Source organism: Ovis canadensis, chromosome 8 (assembly GCF_042477335.2).
Source record: "Ovis canadensis isolate MfBH-ARS-UI-01 breed Bighorn chromosome 8, ARS-UI_OviCan_v2, whole genome shotgun sequence".
Taxonomy (NCBI): Eukaryota; Metazoa; Chordata; class Mammalia; order Artiodactyla; family Bovidae; genus Ovis; species Ovis canadensis.
In genome coordinates this window covers 17083559-17106708 of record NC_091252.1, presented here as the reverse complement: position 1 = coordinate 17106708, position 23150 = coordinate 17083559, and the positions used below count along the sequence as shown (strand labels likewise).

General features: G+C 39.1%; 1 protein-coding gene across 2 annotated transcripts in view; it reads left to right on the top strand.

Annotated features, from left to right (window-relative positions):
• LCA5 (lebercilin LCA5) overlaps positions 1-18612 on the top strand; it is a 58156-nt gene extending 39544 nt beyond the window's left edge. For both annotated transcript variants that reach the window (XM_069598948.1, XM_069598949.1), the window contains 5 exons: positions 11075-11212; positions 12115-12208; positions 13007-13149; positions 15359-15491; positions 15786-18612. In XM_069598948.1, coding sequence (XP_069455049.1) covers positions 11075-11212; positions 12115-12208; positions 13007-13149; positions 15359-15491; positions 15786-16636 — 1359 coding nt within the window. In that variant the 3' untranslated portion in view covers positions 16637-18612. The remainder of the gene's footprint in view (positions 1-11074; positions 11213-12114; positions 12209-13006; positions 13150-15358; positions 15492-15785) is intronic.
• The last annotated feature ends 4538 nt before the right edge of the window (positions 18613-23150 follow it).

The following is a 23150-nucleotide window of genomic DNA, read 5'->3' as shown; positions in this document are numbered from 1 at the left end:
GATGGCATCACAGACTTGATGGACATGAGTTTGAGTGAACTCCAGGAGATGGTGATGGACAGGGAGGCCTGGCGTGCTGCGATTCATGGGGTCGCAAGGAGTCGGACACGACTGAGCAACTGAACTGAAAATCTTAGTACTTGTGTTTTTTCAGATTCCATCAGGACAGTGAAGCATTTTCTCTAGTCTCATATTATTGTTGTCTTTTAATTTACCTTATTTTAAAACTCCTCAATTCTTCAATCATTTTTTGAGGTTTACAATTAGTTTCTTGGCACACTGTTATTACTTGCATGTCACTATTTTTCATTAGTGTTTACCTTTCCTTCAGGGTTCACTTTCCTTCTGATCCTTTTGGTCATCCTTTCAATGAGGGCTTTTGAGTGGTTAGTTTTCTAGTCTTTCTATTTAATTTATCTTCATTCATGAATGATAATTTTACTGAGTCTTGGATTGCAGGTTGACAGTTACTATCATTTAGAATTTGATTTTCTCTTTTAACTTCCTGCAGCTTTTTAAACATTTTGTTTGAATTCAGCGGTTTCTTGTTTTGCCTCTTAGTGTCTAAAGGTACACTTATTTAAATTAAGTTTTTATATGGGGATAATTTTAAGGTTATAGAGAGTTGCAAATAAATACGTAGTTCTAACAACACTCTCATTCTCTTTACCCAGCTTCACCTTTTGTTAACATTTGCTCCATGTGTCTTATGTACACATATTCTTTCTCTGTCTTGTGTGAACACAAACATACATGTGCGCATACATACACATGTAACTTTTTTCTCAACTATTTGAGAGAAAGTTCTATGTGTTTCCTCAGTTGATTAGTTGTGTCCGACCCTTGGTAATCCTGTGAACTGTAAACTTCCGGGCTCCACTGTCCATGGCATTCTCCAGGCAAGAATACTGAAGTGGATTGCATCCTACTTTAGGGGATCTTCCCAACCCCAGGGATCAAACCCGTGTCTCTTATGTCTCCAGCATTGGCAGGCAGATTCTTTACCACTGTACCACCTGGCAAGCTCCTGAAAGTTCTATACATATGGTTTTCACCTCTAAATGTATTGCTTTTATTTCCTAAGAGTAAGGATATGTCCTTGTATAAACATAGTACTATTATGATATAAATTTACATTTATAAAATAATTTGCTAGAATCCCTCCACACTATATTGGTTTTTTTCAGTTGGTGTAATAGTGTCTCTTATACCACTTTACTGCTGTAGTACGAGATTCAATCCAGAGTCAAGTATTGTGTTGGTTGTCCAGATATCTTTAGCCTCCTTTAATCTGGAACATTGCCTCATACTTTTGTTGTCTCTTTTATGCCATTCACATTTAAAAAATTTTAGTTCCCTGACCAGGGATTGAACTAATGTCCCCTGATTGGAAGGCAGTCTTAACCACTGGATCACCAGGGAAGTCTCAACATTCATGTTTTTGAAGAATATGGTACCCCATCCCTTTTCATTTAATAGAATATTGTTAATTTGTATTTCTTTGATGTTTTCTTATTAGACTGAGGTTTTTGTATTCTTCTCCAGAATACTGAATAAGTGATGTGTTATTTCCTTGTTAAGCTATCACAGCTGGAGGTACATGACGCTCACCTCTCCTTTACTGTTGATGTTAATTTTGATCACCTTGCCAATGTATTGCTTGATAAAATTACTATTTTCCTTCTTCAGTGAAACCAATAAGCAATCTGTGGTGAGCCACTTGGGATGTATATATATCTTTTTCCCTATTAAAATTTAACATCCACTGATGATTCTTTTGTAATTCAGTCTTTATCATGATGGTTTTCCAGCTCTAATCTCTCTCTCTATAGCTTCAGTTCTAGAAATTTTGTAGCCTTTTTGTTTTGTTTTTAATATTGTTTTTCCCCATTTTGTCATTGTCTTCTAAATTCCTATTACACTGTATAAAACTGTTTATAAAGGATATGGATGGCCAATAAACATAAAAATTAACTTCAGGATTATTAATCTAGGAAATAGAAATTAAAACAGTAATATTCTGTTTTTTGCTAGTCCACGGATTTTAAAATGTCAGTATCCAATCATTCCAAGAATATAGTAAAATAAAGGCTACTAGACTTTTGAAGATAATGTAATTGTTTACAGTCTTCCCAGAGGGCATTTTGGTAATGCTTTTCAAAAAGCTTTAAAATCATATAAATATCTATCAATCCAGACACTTCATTTCTTTACATTTACCCTGAGGAAATAATATAAAACTAAGTTGAAATGTGTATATAATAGGATGTCCACCATAGGAGAAACTGAAAACGCTTGGATGTTGAGAAGCAGAATATGGTTACATAAATTATGGTAATTTATTGTAGAATAAATTTGGCAGTGTTCTCTCCTCTTCAGTTTTTGGAATAGTTTGAGAAAGATAGGTATAAGTGCTTTACATGTTTGGTAGATTTCCCCCATGAAGCCATCTGGGCCTGGACTTTTGTTTTCTGGGTGTTTTTTTTTGTTAATTATGAATTTTTAATTAAAGATTCTATGTTACTTCTAGTGATTGGTCTATTGTTCTTCTTGACTCAGACTTGGCAGACTGTGTGCTTCTAGAAATTTGTCCATTTCTTCTAGATTGTCCAGTTTGTTGACATATGACTATTCATAGTATTTTCTTACGATTTTATTGGATCTCTGTTGTATTGGTTGCTATTTATCATTTTTCATTGCTTATTTACTTGAGTCCTCTTTCTTTTCTTCTTGGTGAGCCCGGTTATAGGTTTATCAGTTTTATCTTTCAAAAAAAAAACCAAAACAGCCCTTGTTTTCATTTGATCTTTTCTTCTGTTTCTTTTAAATCTTTATTTCCTCTCTGATTTTTATTATTTCCTTCCTTTTGCTGACTTTGGCCTTTGTTCTTTTTCTCATTCTTTACTCTCTTTCTTATTAAGGTGGTAAGTTAGGCTGTTTGAGATTTCTTCTTTCTCTCGAGGAAGGCCCCTATCACTATGAACTTTCCTCTAAGGCTTCATTTTGATGTATTTTGGAGAGTTGTGTTTTCATTTTCATTAGTCTCTAGGTATTTCTGATTTCCTCTTTGATTTTATCATTGAGCCATTTTTTAAATTAGCATTAATATGTTATTTAATCTCTATATGTTCTTAAGCTACTTTTCTTTCTGTAGTTGATTTCTAGTTTCATACTGTTGTGGCTGGAAAAGATGCTTGAAATAATTTCTGTCTTAACTTTGTTGAGGCTTGTTTGTTATTTTGGTATGTGATCTATACTGGAGGACATTCCACGTGCATATGATATGTATGTGTATTCTGCTTTTTTCTTGCATGTAGCTTCATGTAGGTATCAAGATTAACTGGCCTGTTATGTCATTTAAGGCCCCTGTGCCTTTTTGGTTTTCAGTCTCGATTCTCTGTCCATTGACGTCGGTGGGATGTTAACATCTCATACTGTTGTTGTATTATTATCAGTTTCTCTCTTTATGTTTGTTAGTATTTGCTTTCTATGTTTAGGTGCTCCTGTATTGGGTGTGTATACGTTAACAAGTGTTCAGTTCAGTTCAGTTCAGTGCAGTCGCTCAGTCGTGTCCGACTCTTTGAGACCCCATGAATCACAGCACGCCAGGCCTCCCTGTCCATCACCAACTCTCCGAGTTCACTCAGACTCGCATTCATCGAGTCAGTGATGCCATCCAGCCATCTCATCCTCTGTCGTCCCCTTCTCCTCCTGTCCCCAATCCCTCCCAGCATCAGAGTCTTTTCCAATGAGTCAACTCTTCTCATGAGGTGGCCAAAGTACTGGAGCTTCAGCTTTAGCATCATTCCTTCCAAGTGTAATACCCTCTTATTATATTGATCCTTTTATCATTATACAAGGCCTTCCTTGCCTTCATTATAGTTTTTATTTTAAAGGCTGATAAGACTTTGTGTGAGTATTGCTACCCACACTTTTTCATTTTTATTTTCATGAAACATCTTTTTCCATTCTCTTACACACTGTGTGTGTCTTCAGCCCTGAAGTGAGTCTCACACAGACAGCATATTTAAGGGTCTTGGTTTTTGTTTTTAAATCCAGTCAGTCACCTACATTGTTTGACCAGAACATTTAGTCTGTTGACATTTAAAGTCAGTATTAACAGGTATGTACTTACTGCCATTTTATTACTTGTTTTCTGCTTGTGGCTACCATGGGGTTCACATATGTTGACTCATATCTACTTGGTTTAAACTGGGTAATCTTAAACGTTTGAACTTAAATGTTCAAATACATTCTGAAAGATCTACATTTTTAAGCTGCATAACCCACATTTTGTGTATTTGATATCACATTTTACATCTTCCTGATTATTCTTTAACTGTTTTAGTTACAGTTGCTTTTCTACTTTTTTCATCTTTTAATCTACATACTGCCTTTCCTACAGGGATTTTCTTACTTCATTTCAATTTACACAAGACCCTTCAACATTTCCTTAGGGTAGTTTTCATATGTTGATTTTTTTTTTACTTTTGGTTGTCTGACAAGTCGTTTATCACTTCTATTCTAAATGATAAATATCTTTCAGAGCAGAATATTGTAAGTTACAGGTTTTTCCCTTTCAGGGCTTTGACTATATCATGTCACTCACTTCTGGCCTGCAGAGTTTCTGCAGAGAAATCAGCTGATAGCCTTATGGGGACACCTTTATCCTTTGCATATGACTTTTTTCTCTTGCTGCCTTTAGAATTCTCTCTTTAACTTTTACCGTTTTGTTGTGTGTCTTGGTGTAGGTCTATTTGGGTTCATCTTGTTTGGAACCCTCTGTGCTTTATCTGAATATCTGTTTTCTTCTTCAGGTTTGGGAAGTGTTCAGCCATAATTTCATGGTATGAGATGGGACTTCTCTCTGTTCAGTGGCTGTCACCTCTTTGTCAGGGGCAGGGTCTGATCCCAAATTGCCAAAACAGCAGCTCTTCTTGTCAGGCTCAAGCTGCCTCTGTCCCCTTTAAGTGTGTATGTTTCTCTCTCTCAGCACCAGGACCTGCGCCCCCGAGCAGCGTTGCTGAAGCAGGTGGGGCTGTGCACAGACAGGCTCAGCGCACTGCTCGGGCAGGTGTCTGGCTCCTGTAGATGCAGCCCACGGTAGAGCCTTTTCCCTGGCCGTGGCCATCCCACATCCAGAGCCACGCTGTGGCGGCGACTGAGTAGGGATAGAGCATCTGCTTGGCTTTGGCCGGGGCACACAGTGAAGGAGTTTCAGGAAACTCAGAAACCAGCCAGACCTCTCCTCAGAGGCCTGGCAAGACCCCTCACAGCAGATCACTGTCCCCAGTCCCCACTTTGCTCCACAGGGGAGGAGGAGCCTGTGTGGTTTCTCTGCATTTGTGTGGCAGGGGATATTGAGGTGTGGTACAGTGGCTGCTCCCAGAAACATGTCCTGCTTCTGGGCACTGCTTTAAAAAGTGCCGAAAATGGCTGCTGCAGACGCACCAGGCCCTGCCCCAGGACTCTGCTGCCTCTGTGTCCCAAAGCTGAGTCTTTCCCCTGATGCTGGCTACCCCAGATTCATTGCTGCATGGTGGCATGGAGTGAGCGGGGCTTGACTGTTCGCTTGGCTTCAGCTGGGTCATGGAGTGACATGGTTGTGGGAAACCTGGTAGCTGCTAGAGTGGACCTTCCTCCAGCCAGCCTCAGAGGCAGGCCAGTGTTCATGTGCTCCTCTTCAGTGGAGTCCAGGGTTCCCCAGCCTTTCCGTCTGTCCAAGCAATCCAGGGTGCTTCTCTCCTCCGCTAAGACCCCAGGACTGGGACCCCAGTCTGTGGCTAAACATACTTACTCCCCATGCAATTTCTCATTTCCTGAGTTCTTGCCCAGAAGCACAAGTCCTTACCCAGTCACTTTTCTTTCATTCCTGTTTACCTGTTTATCTTCCTTACAGCTGTGGTTATACAGCCCTTTTTTCAGTTTCTAGTTAGTTTTCCATGAGAATTATTCAATCTGTAGGCATATTTTTGATGTGTTCATTGGGGCAGGTGAACTCCATGTCCCCTTAACTCCACCATCTTGATCTCCTTTCTTCCATGTTGGGAATTTGATTGCGGATTCAGTCTCTTTACTCATTATTAGCCTATTCACATTTTATGTTTCTTCCTGATTCATTCTTGGTAGGTTGTGTATTTCATTTTTTCTAGGTTATGTAAATTTTTGGCACATAATTGTTCATACTAGTCACTTAGGGTACAGAGCATTTCTGTAGTATTGGCTGTAATCTCTCCCCTCTCATTTCCAGTTCTTTTTTCCTTAGTCCCAGGTAAAGATTTGTCAGTTTTGTTTACCTTTTCAGAGAACCAGCTCTTAGTTTCATTGATCCTTTCTGTTGTTTTCCTGGTCTCTATTTCACTTACTTTCACTTTGATCTTTATTATTTCCTTCCTTTTGCTAAATTCGGTCTTCTTCTTTGAGCTCCTCAAAGTAAAGTACAGTTCATTTCAGTTCAGTCACTCAGTCATGTCCGACTCTTTATGATCCCATGAACCGCAGGCACGTCAGGCCTCCTTGTCCATCACCAACTCCCAGAGTTCACCGAAACTCTTGTCATCGAGTCGGTGATGCCATCCAGCCATCTCATCTTCTGTTGTCCCCTTCCCCTCCTGCCCCCAATCTCTCCCAGCATCAGAGCCTTTTCCAATGAGTCAACTCTTCGCATGAGGTGGCCAAAGTATTGGAGTTTCAGCTTTAGCATCAGTCCTTCCAAAGAACACCCAGGACTGATCTCCTTTAGAATGGACTCGTTGGATCTCCTTGCAGTCCAAGGCACTCTTAAGTGTCTTCTCCAACACCACAGTTCAAATGCATCAATTCCTTGGCGCTCAGCTTTCTTCCCAGTCCAACTTTCACATCCATTCATGACCACTGGAAAAACCATAGCCTTGACTAGATGGACCGTTGTTTGCAAAGTAACGTCTCTGCTTTTTAATATGCTGTCTAGGTTGGTCATAACTTTCCTTCCAAGGAGTAGGTGTCTTTTAATTTCATGGCTGCGGTCACCGTCTGCAGTGATTTTGAAGCCCCAAAATATAAAGTCTGACACTGTTTCCAGTTTCCCCATCTATTTCCCATGAAGTGATGGGACCGGATGCCATGATCTTCGTTTTCTGAATGTTGAGCTTTAAGCCAACTTTTTCACTCTCCTCTTTCACTTTCATCAAGAGGCTTTTTAGTTCCTTTCACTTTCTGCCATAAGGGTGGTGTCATCTGCATATCTGAGGTGATTGATATTTCTCCCAGCAATGTTGATTCCAGCTTGTATTTCTTCCAGTCCAGCGTTTCTCATGATGTACTCTGCATAGAAGTTAAATAAGCAGGGTGACAATATACAGCCTTGACACACTCCTTTTCCTATTTGGAACCAGTCTGTTTTTCCATGTCCAGTTCTAACTGTTGCTTCCTGACCTGCATACAGATTTCTCAAGCGGCAGGTCAGGTGGTCTGGTATTCCCATCTCTTGAAGAATTTTCCACAGTTTATTGTGATCCACACAGTCAAAGGCTTTGGCATAGTCAATAAAGCAGAAAGAGATGTTTTTCTGGAACTCTCTTGCTTTTTCCATGATCCAGCAGATGTTGGCAATTTGATCTCTGGTTCCTCTGCCTTTTCTAAAACCAGCTTGAACATCAGGAAGTTCACAGTTCACATATTGCTGAAGCCTGGCTTAGAGAATTTTGAGCATTACTTTACTAGCGTGTGAGATGAGTGCAATTGTGCGGTAGTTTGAACATTCTTGGGGCTTCCCTGGTGGCTCAGCAGGTAAAGCATCTGCCCACAATGTGGGAGACCCGGGTTCAATTCCTGGGCTGGGAAGATCCCCTGGAGAAGGAAACGGCAACTCACTGTAGCACCCTTGCTGGGAAAATCCCATGGACAGAGAAGTGTGGTAGGCTACAGTCCGTGGGGTTGCAGAGTCTGACATGATTGAGTGACTTCACTTTCACTTTTGAACATTCTTTGGCATTGCCTTTCTTTGGGATTCGAATGAAAACTGACTTTTCCAGTCCTGTGGCCACTGCTGAGTTTTCCAAATTTGCTGGCATATTCAGTGCAGCACTTTCACAGCATCATCTTCCAGGATTTGAAAGAGCTCAACTGGAATTCCATCACCTCCACTAGCTTTGTTTGTAGTGATGCCTTCTAAGGCCCACTTGACTTCACATTCCAGGATGTCTGGCTCTAGGTGAGTGATCACACCATCGTGATTATCTGGGTCGTGGAGATCTGTTTTGTACAGTTCTGTATATTCTTGCCACCTCTTCTTAATATCTTCTGCTTCTGTTAGGCCCATACCATTTCTGTCCTTTATTGAGCCCATCTTTGCATGAAATGTTCCCTTGGTATCTCTAATTTTCTTGAAGAGATCTCTAGTCTTTCCCATTCTGTTATTTCCCTCTATTTCTTTGCATTGATTGCTGAGGAAGGCTTTTTTTTAATCTCTTCTTGCTATTCTCTGGAACTCTGCATTCAGATGCTTATATCTTTCCTTTTCTCCTTTGATTTTTGCTTCTCTTCTGTTCACAGCTATTTGTAAGGCCTCCCCAGACAGCCATTTTGCCTTTTTGCATTTCTTTTCCATGGGGATGGTCTTGATCCCTGTCTCCTGTACAGTGTCACGAACCTCCGTCCATAGTTCATCAGGTATTCTATCAGATCTAGTCCCTTAAACCTATTTCTCACTTCCACTGCATAATCATAAGGGATTTGATTTAGGTCATACCTGAATGGTCTAGTGGTTTTCCCGACTTTCTTCAATTTAAGTCTGAATTTAGCAATAAGAAGGTCATGATCGGAGCCACAGTCAGCACCCCGCCTTGTTTTTGCTGACTGTATAGAGGTTCTCCATCTTCGGCTGCAAAGAATATATATCCATCTGATTTCGGTGTTGACCATCTGGTGATATCCATGTGTAGAGTCTTCTCTTGTGTTGTTGGAAGAGGGTGTTTGCTATGACCAGCGTTCTCTTGGCAAAACTCTATTAGCCTTTGCTCTGCTTCATTCCATATTTCAAGGCCAAATTTTCCTGTTACTCCAGGTGTTTCTTGACTTCCTACTTTTGCATTCCAGTCCCCTATAATGAAAAGGACATCTTTTTTGGGTGTTCTAAAAGGTCTTGTAGATCTTCATAGAACCATTCAACTTCAGCTTCTTCAGCGTTACTGGTTGGGGCATAGGCTTGAATCACCGTGATATTGAATGGTTTGCCTTGGAAACGAACAGAGATCATTCTGTTGTTTTTGAGATTGCATCCAAGTACTGCATTTTGGACTCTTTTGTGGACCATGATGGCTACTCCATTTCTTCTAAGGGATTCCTGCCCACAGTAGTAGATATAATGGTCATCTGAGTTAGGTTGCTTATTTGAGATCTTTCTAATTTCTAAATATATGCATTAATGCTCTAAACTTTGAGTTTTCACTGCAATACACAAGATTTGGTGTGTGTATTAAATATTTCCATGTATGTTGGTTTTAAGATAATTTTTAAAATTTCCCTTTTGGTTTCTTTTTTGACCTAGTGGTTGTGTAGAAGTGCGTTCTTTTAGCTTTAGCATAATTCCTTCCAAAGAAATCCCAGGGCTGATCTACCTCAGAATGGACTTGTTGGAGGACTCTCAAGAGTCTTCTCCAACACGGAATGATGCTAAAGCTGAAACTCCAGTACTTTGGCCTCCTCATGCGAAGAGTTGACTCACTGGAAAAACTCTGATGCTGGGAGGGGTTGGGGGCAGGAGGAGAAGGGGACGACAGACGATGAGATGGCTGGATGGCATCACTGACTCAATGGACGTGAGTCTGAGTGAACTCCGGGAGATGGTGATGGACAGGGAGGCCTGGCGTGTTGCAATTCATGGGGTCGCAAAGAGTCAGACATGACTGAGCGACTGAACTGAACTGAACTGTGTTCTTTTATTTCCACGTTTTTAAATCTTTTAACTTTGTTCTTGTGATTGATAGCACTAGTGGTAAAGAACCTGCCTGTCAGTGCAGAGACAAGAGTTCAGTCCCTGGGTCGGGAAGATCCCCTGAGGAGGGCCTGGCAACCCACTCCAGTATTCTTGCCTGGAGAATCCCATGGACAGAGGAACCTGGTGGGCTACAGTCCATAGGGTCGCAAAGATTCAGAAATGAGTGAAGTGACTTAGCACAAGCACACAAGCATAAGTCATCAGAAAAGATAGTTGGTATGATTTCATTCTTAAATTTGCTAAGATTTGTTTTGTGATCAGCATGATCAATCTCGGAGAATGTTGCATGGTACTCGAGAAGAATAAGTATTCTGCTACTGTTGGATATAAAGTGTGGTTCCAACATTTATTTCCTTGTTGATTTTCTGTTTGGACAGTCTTTCCATTGCTGGTAGTGTGGTATTGAAGTTTCCTACTGTTATAGTATTGTTGTTGATTTCTCCCTTAATATCTATCAGTATTTGCTTAATATGTTTCATTGTTTGGGTGTTGATAGTGTATATGTTATGATATGTTCTTAATGTATTGACTACTTTATCATTGACCTTTGTTTTTTGTTACCTTTTTTGGCTTGAGGTTTATTTTATCTGATATAAGTAAAACTGTGCCACTTTATTCTGATTTCTGTTTGCTTAAAATACCATACTCCATCCTTTCACTTTGATCTCGTATGTCTTTTGAGCTGAAATAAGTAAAAACTGGGATGATGCTCTCTGCACCTTGAATAGTGCTGTGTAATTTTACACAGCTGTCTCAGTTTCTGTTTGCTAAACAATGGTTCCCAAAGCCCGTGTTTCTCATCACATCTTTTAGCTGTCTTTTTCTCCCAATTTAAATGACTATCCATGTATTGTTCATGCAGCATTTATGTATAAATCATTGTGAAATACAGTAAGTGAAATAATAGGCTAAATATCTTACTAAATTGTTGATAAATTTGTGTTCCATTTCATTGTATATTTATGAACACGAAGCCCAGTCTAATTTGTGTGTCTTGTTTGGTACCACAGAAAATGTCATTTTGACACTGTGTGCAGCATTTTACTGTTGAATTATTTTTTAAGTACTTTTTTCTATGTGTTTATATACATATCATAGGAACTATCAAGAAACCTTGAGCTAAGTACTAACAGTTTGCAGCGACAGTTGCTTGCTGAAAGGAAAAGGGCATGTGAGGCTCATGATGAAAATAAACTTCTTCAAAAGGAGCTACAAGGACTATATGACAAATTAAAGGTAAACATTTTATTTTAAATTGCATGATTTCTCCCCATGATATGTCTTAGATGAAAACTCAATATTTTAACACTGTTATCATTTATATTTGGAACTTTGATTTTGACACTTGTAAAGAAAATATTTATTAATATAATCACTGTAACTAAAAATGAGACATTAGATTCACTAATGTAGATAGGAATGCTACAACTGAAAAATGTTATAGAATCCTGGAAGAAAAATTATGGGTCTAGAGTCTTTCTGTGTTGCATGATTGAATAATCCAATGTTCTTCCTCATATAACCCCATGATTGATTATTTTTAAAGTTGTTTCAAATAATGCCCTTTCTTTTCATAGTATTTAGAGGAAACATTCGAATTATTTAATTTTGTTGAAGTAGATGTTCTTAATTCTACCCAAAGTTCACTGATGGGTTGACACATTGTGCAGCTTAAAGCATTTATGCGTTATCTTTCATAGAATTGTCATTTTGTTCATCAAATTTTCAGAGAAAGTCTTAGCTGCAAAATGGTGAAGAACACTTGTGTTTTAAAAAATGGTCTAATTTTTAACTCATCATTAATTTGAAACCCAAATTTGAGAGATGCTAATTAAATTCTTTATCTCTGAGGCTAGGCCTGGAAGTCAGTTGAAGACAATAGGAGTGGGTAGAAAAAGACTTTTGCCTTATTCTGATTTTCTTGACTGCTAGTGTGTATTGGATTTTTAATGGAGAATCACTGGTCTACCCTAACCTAAATGCCCTAAAAGCATTCCTTTCTATAGTTGGTATTTGCAAAGGGAAGCTGCACCTAGCTGTATTCCAATTTGATGAGGAAAATACCAGTGGACAAGATGAGGACTTTTATTTTAAACTGAAACTCTATACATTCTTAATTATATTGGGTTTGTTTTTAGGAAAAGGAGAGAGAACTGGACATAAAAAACAGATATTCTCATCGTCTGCCAAAGACTTCAAAGAAAGAAAAAGAATTTGCATCAAGAAAAAATGGTATAGTAGTTATTGTTGAAAGACATATTGCAGTTTTTCTTATTAATAAAATAAATTAATTTTTAAGTAGAAGGAAGCTGAGGGGAAAAAACTTTATTGAAATAAATTTAAATTCCCTTATAGGTACTTTTCAGAAATCTTTCACTTTCTCAGCTTTTTCCCTTGAGGTCATTAAAATTATTTTACATAATTTAAAAAAATTTTAATATGTTATTTTTTTATCTTTTATGAAAAAATATAAGCATACCCTAAATGGGAGATTATAGTATAATGAACCTTTATGGCTTACCTGCCTTTTAACAGTTATACATTTTACTAATTTTATTTCATCTAGTTTGTCTACTTTTTTTCTACCTTAGAGGAAATCCCAGCTGTTGTTCATTTCACTCGTAAATACTTTGGTGTTTTTATGCATATCCATGCTTTTTTTAAAAAACAAAAGTGTAAATTTCCTTTTTCTCTGAATTCCAAAGAGTTAAAAACATAAACTTCCTAAAAGTTTAATAGGATTTATTCCTCAGAACTGTCTTCAAGTCACAAAGTGAAAGTGAAGTCGCTCAGTCGTGTCCCACTCTCCACGACCCCATGGACTGCAGCCTACCAGGCTCGTCCATCCATGGGATTAAGTCACAAAATTGCCAGCAAATCCTAGAAATAAAAGAAAAAATAGTAATAGTGAGTAGTCATGGAGCTGAGAAACATGCATTATCTCATGTAGAGCATGAACATATACCAGCTGAATTCCATATATCTTAGCACTGTACGACTAGAAAAATTCTTTTATAATTTTCATGGTAGCTGCATGCCAGAGTGATTTTACAAACCAGTGTACAAAAGGAATACAAACCAGTGACGACTTCAAGCTGGAGGACTATCCTATAACACCACAGACAGTTATGTGTTATGAAAACAAAAGGGAAGAACCTGAACGTCTTTCTTTGGTGAGTTTAGAAATATGATTAGGTACTAAAGTCTAGGTGTAAAGTATTCCTAAATACACAATATCAAACATTTACAGATTTCAACAATGGAGTGAGTGCTGTAGCTGTATAAATATGCAGCTAGCCTTTTATAAGGAAAAAGGTAACATCTGTGCATTTTATTAAACTCCTTTGGATTGACTGTCAGTTAACACTATCTTTCAGGTGCTTCAGAAAGGTTGTACTTTCTGGGCTGGAGAAAGAAGAAAAGTTTTTAAGTGTCTTACCTTTTATGTCTCTTACCAGATAGTCTCTCAAAAATCCTTCTTGCTTTTGTGTTTAATAGCACACTACAGTAGCTTTCAAATGATCTGTTAGAATTTGACTATTTTTTTGGCCTCCTGCATAAGAGACTTTTATAGGTTAGATGAATGTTGAACCAAGTAATTGCAGTAGAATCTGACTTTATGTCATTCAAATTAGAGTGGCATTCAGGAGCTCTGTGTTGGATCTTCATTAAAAAGGATTCATTGAGTACCGAAAGGTCCTTTTCTCTAATAGGGTTTTATCTTCGGTGTTTACAGTTGAGATCTCCTCCTGTGGTATAAAATAAAAAGGATGGACTAAATTGGTTCCTGTGTGTACTCTAGTTTTTTCCTTTATTTCGTTTTACAATATAAGTGATGGTATCTCTTTTCTTTCTACGTTTGAATATCATTGAAACTGTGTGTGTGTGCTAAGTCAGCGTGTCCCACTTAGCGACCCCATGGACTGTAGCCCACCAGGCTCCTCTGTCCATGGGATTCTCCAGGCAGGAATACAGGAGTGGGTTGCCAGGCGCTCCTCCGGGGGATCCCCCCAACCCAGGGACCAAACTCCCGTCTCTCATGTCTTCTGCATTGGCAGTTGGTTCTTTACAACTAGTGCCACCCGGAAAGCCCATCAAGACTAGATCATGTTGATTTATTTTTAAAGGTAAAGCGTAGAATACCAAAGTAATTCTTAATCTTAGAAAGGTAAAAAAAAAAAATGCTCTTTTTTAAGAGTCAGCACAAGCAGCAGCAGTCTGGTGTGGTGAAAGAGAGGATGTGGCCTTGGAGTTAGCACTGCTTTTTAATTAAATTATGCTTCTAACATTTTAGTGACTTGTATGACTTCTTGGAACGTCAGTTTCCTAATCTATGAAACAAGGGCGGGTTACCCTTCAGGTCTGTGGTAGTAACTAATCAGGAAGCTTATCCTGTAACTTTAAGGGGTCCCAGCAGATGGGAGCTGTTACTATTGGAAAGAGACCCAGAATACAGTGGCGCAAGCAAGATTCAAGACACTTTCTCTTGTAATAAACTGAAGGTCAGGGGATAGTCCAGGATGGGTGGACACCTTTGTTCCATGGTAGCCATTCTTGGCCTGTTTTTCAGTCATAAAGAATGTACCCTCATCTGTGTGGTTGGAATTGGCTTACCACACCTGGGAGAAGGAGGAATGAGGAAGTGCAGGGCAAGCAGTTTTTGTTTAAATAAATGTGGTCAGAAGTTGCATATGTACTTCCACTCACTTTCCACTGGTCCTGTCTAGCTTCAGGAGAAGGCTAGCAAATAAGACCTCCAGTTAGGGAGCCCTATGTTCTGCTGAAACTCAAGGGATTCTGTAACTAAAAGGAAGAAGGAAGGAATGGGTACTAGGAGACAGTTCTTTCTTCTGCATGTCCACTAATTATATATTCTACTTTTATTAAGAAAAATCACACACACATATGAAAGGGACTATAAGAAACAATACATTTTAAGTTTATATTTTTAATTGATTTTAAATGTTATGAGATTTACTAATTGGAGGCCTTGGGCATAGTATGAACTTGAAAGATTGAGTGCGTCACTTGGGCCTTTAATAGTTGATGAATGGCCTTTTCTTGTTAACTGAATTCATCAGATTTTGTTGTGAAATGTATGAAGTAAGGGTACTTTAGAATTTTATGTAGGATATTGGTTCTGATATGTCTTCCAAATGCCTCTGTAAAAATTTTAACTAAAGTAAGAATTTTGCGTGCTTGTGAAAATCTTTCAAAGATGGTAACTTGTGGCTTGCTGCTTTGGAAATGGAAAATTTGCTTTAATTTCTAACTTAGTTGCTTAATGGGAGATATGCTTAATGGGAGATAAATTTATGATACTTACTTTTCCCCCTTTTCCGGCATGTGAACTTTGCATTTTTTTTTTTAAACACATAATAGGATATGGAATCTCAAGAGAGAGATAATCTTGGAGAAGTTCGGATTCTAAACCCAACTGTGGAAAGAGAAGACAAATTTGCTAAAGATCAAGGACTCCGTGTTGTGAAACAGGATGTTGAGAAGCTGGAGAATGGTAAGAGTTTAAGCAAATGATAAGTAAACATCCCTTGGGAAAGAAAGGGTTACTATCCCCTTTATCAAGAGTCGCAAACATCTGAGTGAAGTTTTGAAGGAAAGAAAAAGAATGAAGACTTTAAGTCTTTAAGTATGTTTTTTAAACCCAGAATATCAAGTGTAAAAATGAAATTTACAGTGTACTGAGCATACACAAATTAGCTGAAACTGGTTTGTAAATTAAGATGAGAGTTGTTTTCTTATTTGAAAATACTACTATTAAATCCCATTTTAAAAATTTGATTTCTTACAGGATGGGAAAGAGAAAAACTTGCTAAAATGCCAAAGCAAAAGACATCTTTGTTGGAAAGAGAAGGAAAGCCAATGTTGGAAACTGGACAGTACCAAGCGGAAATGTACCAAGTTCAGAAAATTGATAAACTGGAAGAAGGGAGGCTAAAGAGAGAAATGCTACTTGCTAAACTGAATGAAATCAACAGAGAACAAGACTCTCAGAATGTAAAATATCCTTTGCTGCCATCGCTTCCTGACTTGAAACCAAAACTGCGTTCCCCAGAGAGAAACCCCAGAACACACATGTCCTCTGGATCCTCAGAGAGATTACTTAACGGGCATCATCTGCAAGACCTCAGTCTTTCAATGACCAAAGAAGATGGTCAGGATCCAGGCCGTACTCGAAGCCCAGCCTCTCCAGCTGAGCTTGTGTTTGGCAGCTATGTGCCTTCATTTGCAAAAACACCAGTGAGGTCAAATCCAGTTAGCCAAAAAAGTGACCTTTTGGGTTTCTCAGGAAATAATACAGAGAAATTTAGTAAAGACGGCATAGATTCAGTTACCCGACGAGAAAGAAAAGCCAGCCTGATGGAACTGCTGTTTGGTGCCAGTGGCGGCAGCAGCCTTTCCTCCAAAAGCAGTGACCCAGGTTCTCTGGCTGCCACTAAAGAAGACTGTGACTCTCTAAACTTTCTCCCTGGGGATAAAAGCAGCTGGGATAGGGAGCATAGAGATGATGATGACTCTTTCCTCAGCAAAGGAAGAAGTTTCAATCCAAGCAGACACCGACTGAGACATGCAAACAGTAAACCAGCGGTAAAAGCAGTTGATTCTGTAGAAGATGAAATTGAAGAAGTAGTGCTGAGATGACTGACTAGAATGTCTTTTTCCAATTGTAATCATTAAGATATTTTAATACCGTATTTAGCTGATTCAAGAGGTAAAACCTATTTGCAAAAAGGAAGTGAGATACATCTCTATTTGCACAAAGAAAGTAAGATACATCTCTATTTTCGGTTTCATTCAAAACAGCCTCCTTCCATATCGGCAAACTAGCTATACTGTGTGGTATGAGCTACTTTTCACTGTATTTATAGACTAAAAATTATTCCTTAACAAGGACTTTTAAATATATTTTTACTAATGTATTATATTTTTATTAATATATTTTATTAATGTATATTTTCTTGTATTATATTTTATTAATATATTTTTATTAATGTATTAAAAAGTCCTTATTAAGGAATAATTTTTAGTATATAAATACAGTGAAAAGTAGCTCACACCACACCACGTAGCTAGTTTGCCAATACGGAAGGAGGCTCTTTTGAATGAAACCGAAAATAGAGATGTATCTTACTTTCTTTGTGCAAATAGAGATGTATCTCGCTTCCTTTTTGCAAATAGGTTTTACCTCTTGAATCAGCTCTATGAGGAGTTTTACTCCATTGGCATACACATTCATTTTCTGTTCTATCCCTATTATTTTTGGTCCTGTCCTCACTGAGCTAAATACAGTTTTCCCGCTGATGGTTGCGTGGAAATGAAGAGCGAGAGGTGCTGTAGGGAAGTGCAGTTACCAGAAGTGGGGAGCTGGTGCCACTAGGAACCTCTCCACTGCGACTAGGAGTGAAGGGGGTCCCTTTCTAACATGCCAAGGCTGAGCTACTCTTAAGTGGAAACGGTGACAACGTGGGAATTTCCCATTCTTCTGGAAGTAACCACAGTTGGAAATGCTACTCATTTCGCAGTGACAGAGTCCCAGTACATCACTTACCTACAGCTGTGCTAACTCATCAGGTTGAATTCAGAAGACGTCTTTCTGTTCGCAGGAATGACGCCCTCCCTGTCTTGGCTTCTAGAGGCTCCGGTGAAGTGTAATCAGTAATTCCTCTCCTTGAACTCCTAACGCTCTTTGTATCTCAGTGATTGATTGTGAGATGTCATACCAAATGCACAGAATGGAAGAAATCTCATCCCACTAGAGCAAGATTTTCAACTCAGAGTAACATAACTTGGAAATTTTAACATGTACTTCAAGATTTGAACTTACTGTCAAACCAAAGAGACAATGATCATGTGATACCACTGGACTTAAGAGGACTAGTTTTAAAGCAGCCTTGGTGAAAAGTGTTTTACAGATGGAGCTCCTCCCTTGCTGAGTTGGGTGGATGATTTTCCTGTTGAAAAGTGTTTGGGCTTTTTTTGCTGTTTCATAGCCCACTTCAGCTGCAAAGGAGTCGATGACCTTGGATTATGCTGGGCATGATTGGTCTTTAAGCAGCAGAAATATACCACCAGCCTAGGAGAAGAGGCAGTGCGAATGAAGAGTGGTAGAAACTGTGTGTCAGGGAAAGAACAGGTGGTGACTGGCACTTATTCTAAGGTGAACTGTAGTTTTCAAGAATTTGCTACATATTTGTTCATAGTAGGATTTCTGATGCCAAGCATACATACTGATCAGGGAATCAGTTTCTATCTTGAGTTCTTATAAATGATTATTGAATATAATTTCATAATTATCTGACAAGACTTACTGGTTAGGTCTCCAATTACAAGATGTACTACCTACATCTTCTAAATTGTGTTCCTGTTACTTATTAGGAACTGAATCTCTCAAAAGTGCTAAACTATATCAAATTTTTTTATAAAGAGATTTTTGGATTGATATAAATAAGCATTTACTATGTTGTAAATCATTCTAATATATGTAAACTGCAATATTTTTGTGATGCAGGTCTTGATACAATATTATATAATGTTAATTTTTTTCATAGCTGCTAATTTTTCAGCCAAAAGTATTCTAATTTTATTTGTACTCCAAACTCTTACTAATAAAAATTTAAAATACACTGTGACTCTGTTTGAATGATACTTTCCTTAGGTCACTTAGGAAATATATAGTGGAAATAAGACCTGAAGGGTTTTTATTTCCTTATTCACCTTTTTAATTTTCCTGTTCAGTATTTTTAGTAGAAGTAGATGAATTTGCCTTAAATCAGGTTAGACAGTATGCTTAGTCTTATCAGATAATTAGTTTTAATTATTCATTCCACCCTTAACAGCTATCATAATGGCATATATTGCTTATAATATTCAAAGGTAAGGAGGACTAAACTGAGTCATAAACCCATTTCATGGCTGACTCGCTGTTGATCTGACCCTCCTCTCCACCTCATTCTCAGACATGCCTCACTTCTGCTGTCCTGGGCTGGGTGTTACTTGGGTAGAGCCCGCAAGCCTGCCTAGTGAGAAAGGGTTGGGAAATTCATACTACTGTGGCAGTGTGGACTTTCTCGGATTAAAGAAATTACCATAACTTGTCAAGAAAGGATCTGCTCTTACAGCGTTTTTCCTTTCTGCACAATAAGTGCCCCTTTCACATTGAAGTCCCCTTTTCTATCACTTGAAAGTGCTTTTTTACTTTTGTGAAGAGCATGGCATGTTTTCATTCATTAACTGTTTGCTTCCTGAGGGTGCCCTGCTCAGCGTTAGGTGCCAGGAAGAGTCAGGCCCTGCCCCACCCTCAGTGTGGACGTGGAGCGAGGCCACCCCTGCCCTTTGTCCACTCCCTAGGTGTCCTTGGGTCCCTTAGCACTCACTGGTCTTTTATAATCCTGCTTGGGCTTCCCAGGTGGTGCTAGTGGTAAAGAATCTGCCTGCTAATGCAAGAGATACGGATTCAATCCTTGGGTTGGGAAGATGCCCTTGAGTAGAAAGGGCATCTCCAGTATTCTTTCCTGGAGAATCCTATGGACAGAGGAGCCTGGTGGGCTACAATCCACGGGGCCACAAAGAGTCAGACGTGCTATGAGGAGTAAATACTTAGGTTAAGGTTTGGCAGGGTGCCTGGTACCTGACAAACAGTGAACATCAACTGTCGCCACAGCTGTTTAGAGAGTTTCCTTGAGGGAATAATTGGAAAGAAATAGAGCACAGATGTGTACGTGATAGACTGACACTATACTTTGAGTACAATCTAAGCAAAAAGAGCTTCTAAACCTCTGAATTAAGAGAAGACATCTGCACCAAATAGATCGTGCCTCTTAGGCCTGCACTTCGCACATCCCTTACTGTATTCAGCACTGACCATGCAACGTGATTGAAGAGCTGCTTTCCTAATCTACAAATGAGTAGAATAGCTACATTTTGGAAAGGTTTTCTGAAGACAGGTTTAGTGACATAGGGAGGAGTGAGAGTTAGCTTCATAAAACAACAATGAAATCCAAAAAACCCAGGACTTCAATCACTTAATGTGACAATTTGTGTCCCAGAGCTCCCTCAATGTGTGTGTCCCTGGATACTGCCCTTTCCCTCTATAAGATGGGCTAATTATAGTCTCTAGCTCATGGTACTTGCATACATTAAATGAGTTGATGCATGAAAAACACTTAGAACTCTCTGATGCTCAAGTTGTTGATATTTTGGAAAGGTAATGGAGGAAAGGGGGAATGATGTGGTATTGTTGAATTCTATATGTGGCGGTTGGCATTTTTAATGTACATGCCCTATTTCATTGAATCCTCACAGTTTTTTTCTAAAGAAGGTTCTTATTGCTCTCCTTTTATTGTTGAGACTAACAGGTTGCAATATGGGCTAAATCTATCATACACAGGTAATAGACTGCATTCACTAGTCTCAGTTTACATCCAGAGAAATAGAATATTTTAGGAAGAGTTTTGCATTAGTACTTTTTAAATGGTAAAAGATACCTAAATTTCTGAACCAGGAGATTATTTTGGCTTGAATCTGGAAGGCTCAAGAAAATGTAGTTTGCTCTGGAGGTTAAAATAAGAGTGCTTACTCTGTCCACCTCTCAGCCTTGCTGGGTATCATTTCCAGTTTTAATTCTACGTTTGCTAATAGTATTGGAATTAGCAGCATCAAGCCACAGCATCTCTTCAGCTCGCACATACCTCAAAAAGAGAAAATCTTTCCTGTAGTTTTGGCAAAGGTCTGCTTGGCTAGTTGATGTGACGTGCTGGCCTGTAGGGCTGGTGGCAGAGGGGAGGTAGACACCCTACTACATCTCTTCATGGAATGATCAGTATTGCTGTGGAATGGGGAAGGCATTTTCTCTGATGACACTTTGGACACATAAAAAGAACCATATTTCCTGCATTGCCCAGTTTGTTAAAAATTAATGGCTATTGCCTGGTGGCTCACATGGTAAAGAATCTGCCTGCAATGCAGGAGACTCAGGTTTGATCGGTGGGTTGGGAAGATCCCCTGAAGAAGGGAATATCAAGAGAATTCCCTGGACAGAGGAGCCTGGTAGGCTACAGTCCACGGGGTTGCAAAGAGTTGGACACAACTAAGTAACTAACACTTTCACAGAAAAAAATATTGGAAGGTTCTTAGTGGGCTAGTACTAGTTATTTACTCAACAAGCCTTATTCCTAGGAACAAGCCATTTTGCGGATAAGATCTTGCTATGAAGTTCATTTTGTTGTTAAAGGTGAGCAGTTTCAGCAATAGATGAGTCACAAGACATTTAAACTGTGCTTTAGAGTTTATAGAAAAGGTTTAGACATCCAGATACATATTTTCTCATACAAATACTACATCTGTGAAATCTACATCGATAGAAAACAAAGATATTCCATCTTAATCCAGAATAGAACAAAAATAATAAAAATAAGTGGTCAGGGTAGCGGAGAAAGAACATAGGTTTTGGGGTTGGGAGTTTGTAACTTAAACTACTTACAACTTTGGTCAAACAATTTTTCTTAAGGTTCCTCAGATGCAAAATAGGACAGAACATAGCTTACAAGGGTATTGTGAGGATGAATGAGATGATGTATTCTCAAGAAAATAAAACTGTAGCATGTCAGCTGAGGGACAGCACCACCTCATCAGTGTTTTACTTCTATCTCAACACCCCAAACTTCTCTTTAACAAGAGACGCTTGTTCATGTGGAACCAAAGAAAGTAAAACGTGCTGTTTTACCCTGTGATCTGCCATCTTGGAAGTGGCTCTTGTCTTTACAGACCCACATGGAGGTTATGGTCTTTGGCAGGAGGCACTTTGCTGCTTCTGGGAATCAGCAGCCCTTGGGAGGAGCGGTTTTACACACATAGTTTTGCTTCACCAACCGTTTCCATGGAGGAGGAATAGATGGGAATCAGGAGCCCACACTGTGGTCTGAAGACGGCATTGAAATGCAGCGTGAAGCCTCCTTGCCATGGAGCGAGGGTCGCCCTGAATAGCCTGGCCAAATGCAGCCGCCTTGCCTCTCTCTAACTGACCTGAGTATCAGATTTCAGAATTCCTGTCCCATGTGTTATGTGATATTGATCCTGGCTAGGTATACTTTTCACCCGATCTATATAAAACAGGACATCACAGATTTCAGATTTTTTTTTTTTTAATCCTGATGAACCCAAGAGTTACCTACCTAGGCAATCATGGATACTGAAAACTTCTGGGTATATCTGGGAGCAAAGGGGTATTGGAGTCTTTTTCTTCTCTAAGAACTTCCCCCTCTAAATCTTAAATTTAGCTTCAATATTTGCTTCTAGTTTCAATGATATCTGTAACATTTATTCTCCCTAAGCACTTACAGAGGAGCTCCTTGAAGTAATCAGCATAAATCTGTTCTTTACCTAAAATATTTTCAGTAGACAAGAAAACCTGTTCATGTTATCACCTCAAACATTATCACCAGGGATCAGAATCAATGCTGCCTGTAACTCTGAAGTCAAACTGTATAACAAATACTCCTTGGTCCCAAGCAGGAAAAAGTATGGCATTTCCCTGGACAATAACCACAGTTTTCCTCTTGAAGAACAAACTCAGGATCATTTAAATAGACATTTGCCTTATACTTGAGGCGGTAGTTCTCAAAGTCTCACCCCCCCCACACACCCCACAGAGCTGCCGCAGTGTCCCCTGAGAACTTGTTAGAAATGCCAGTTCTTGGGCTCCTCTCCAGACCTCTGGAACCAGAAATGCCGAGGGATGAGACAGTCTGTATATGAAGAGTCCCTCTAGGGAATTTCAACACAGCTCAAGTTTGAGAACCGTTGCTCTAAGGTAACATGAGGCGGTGCGGGTGGGGGAATGTTGCTATACAGACAGACATGGCTGCCTGCATGCAGGATTTGGCAGCTTTGAATCCAGCACTTAGGACTTGGGGTCACAGTGTGCAGGTTCAGGATATGGACTCACCTTTGTCCATCACACTGCCTGCCACCTAGACTAGAAATAATCCATTTTTTTATGGCTATAACCAGATATGGTCTGTCAGCTCTCTGTGGATAATGTATCAGAAGATTTGATCTAGTCTTCTAGTTCAAACTAGTCTTCTATCAGAAGATTTGAACTAGGAAAGCAAAATGCCTTTAAACAACCAGCGCCAAAAAGATTGGGTCACTCCTCAGT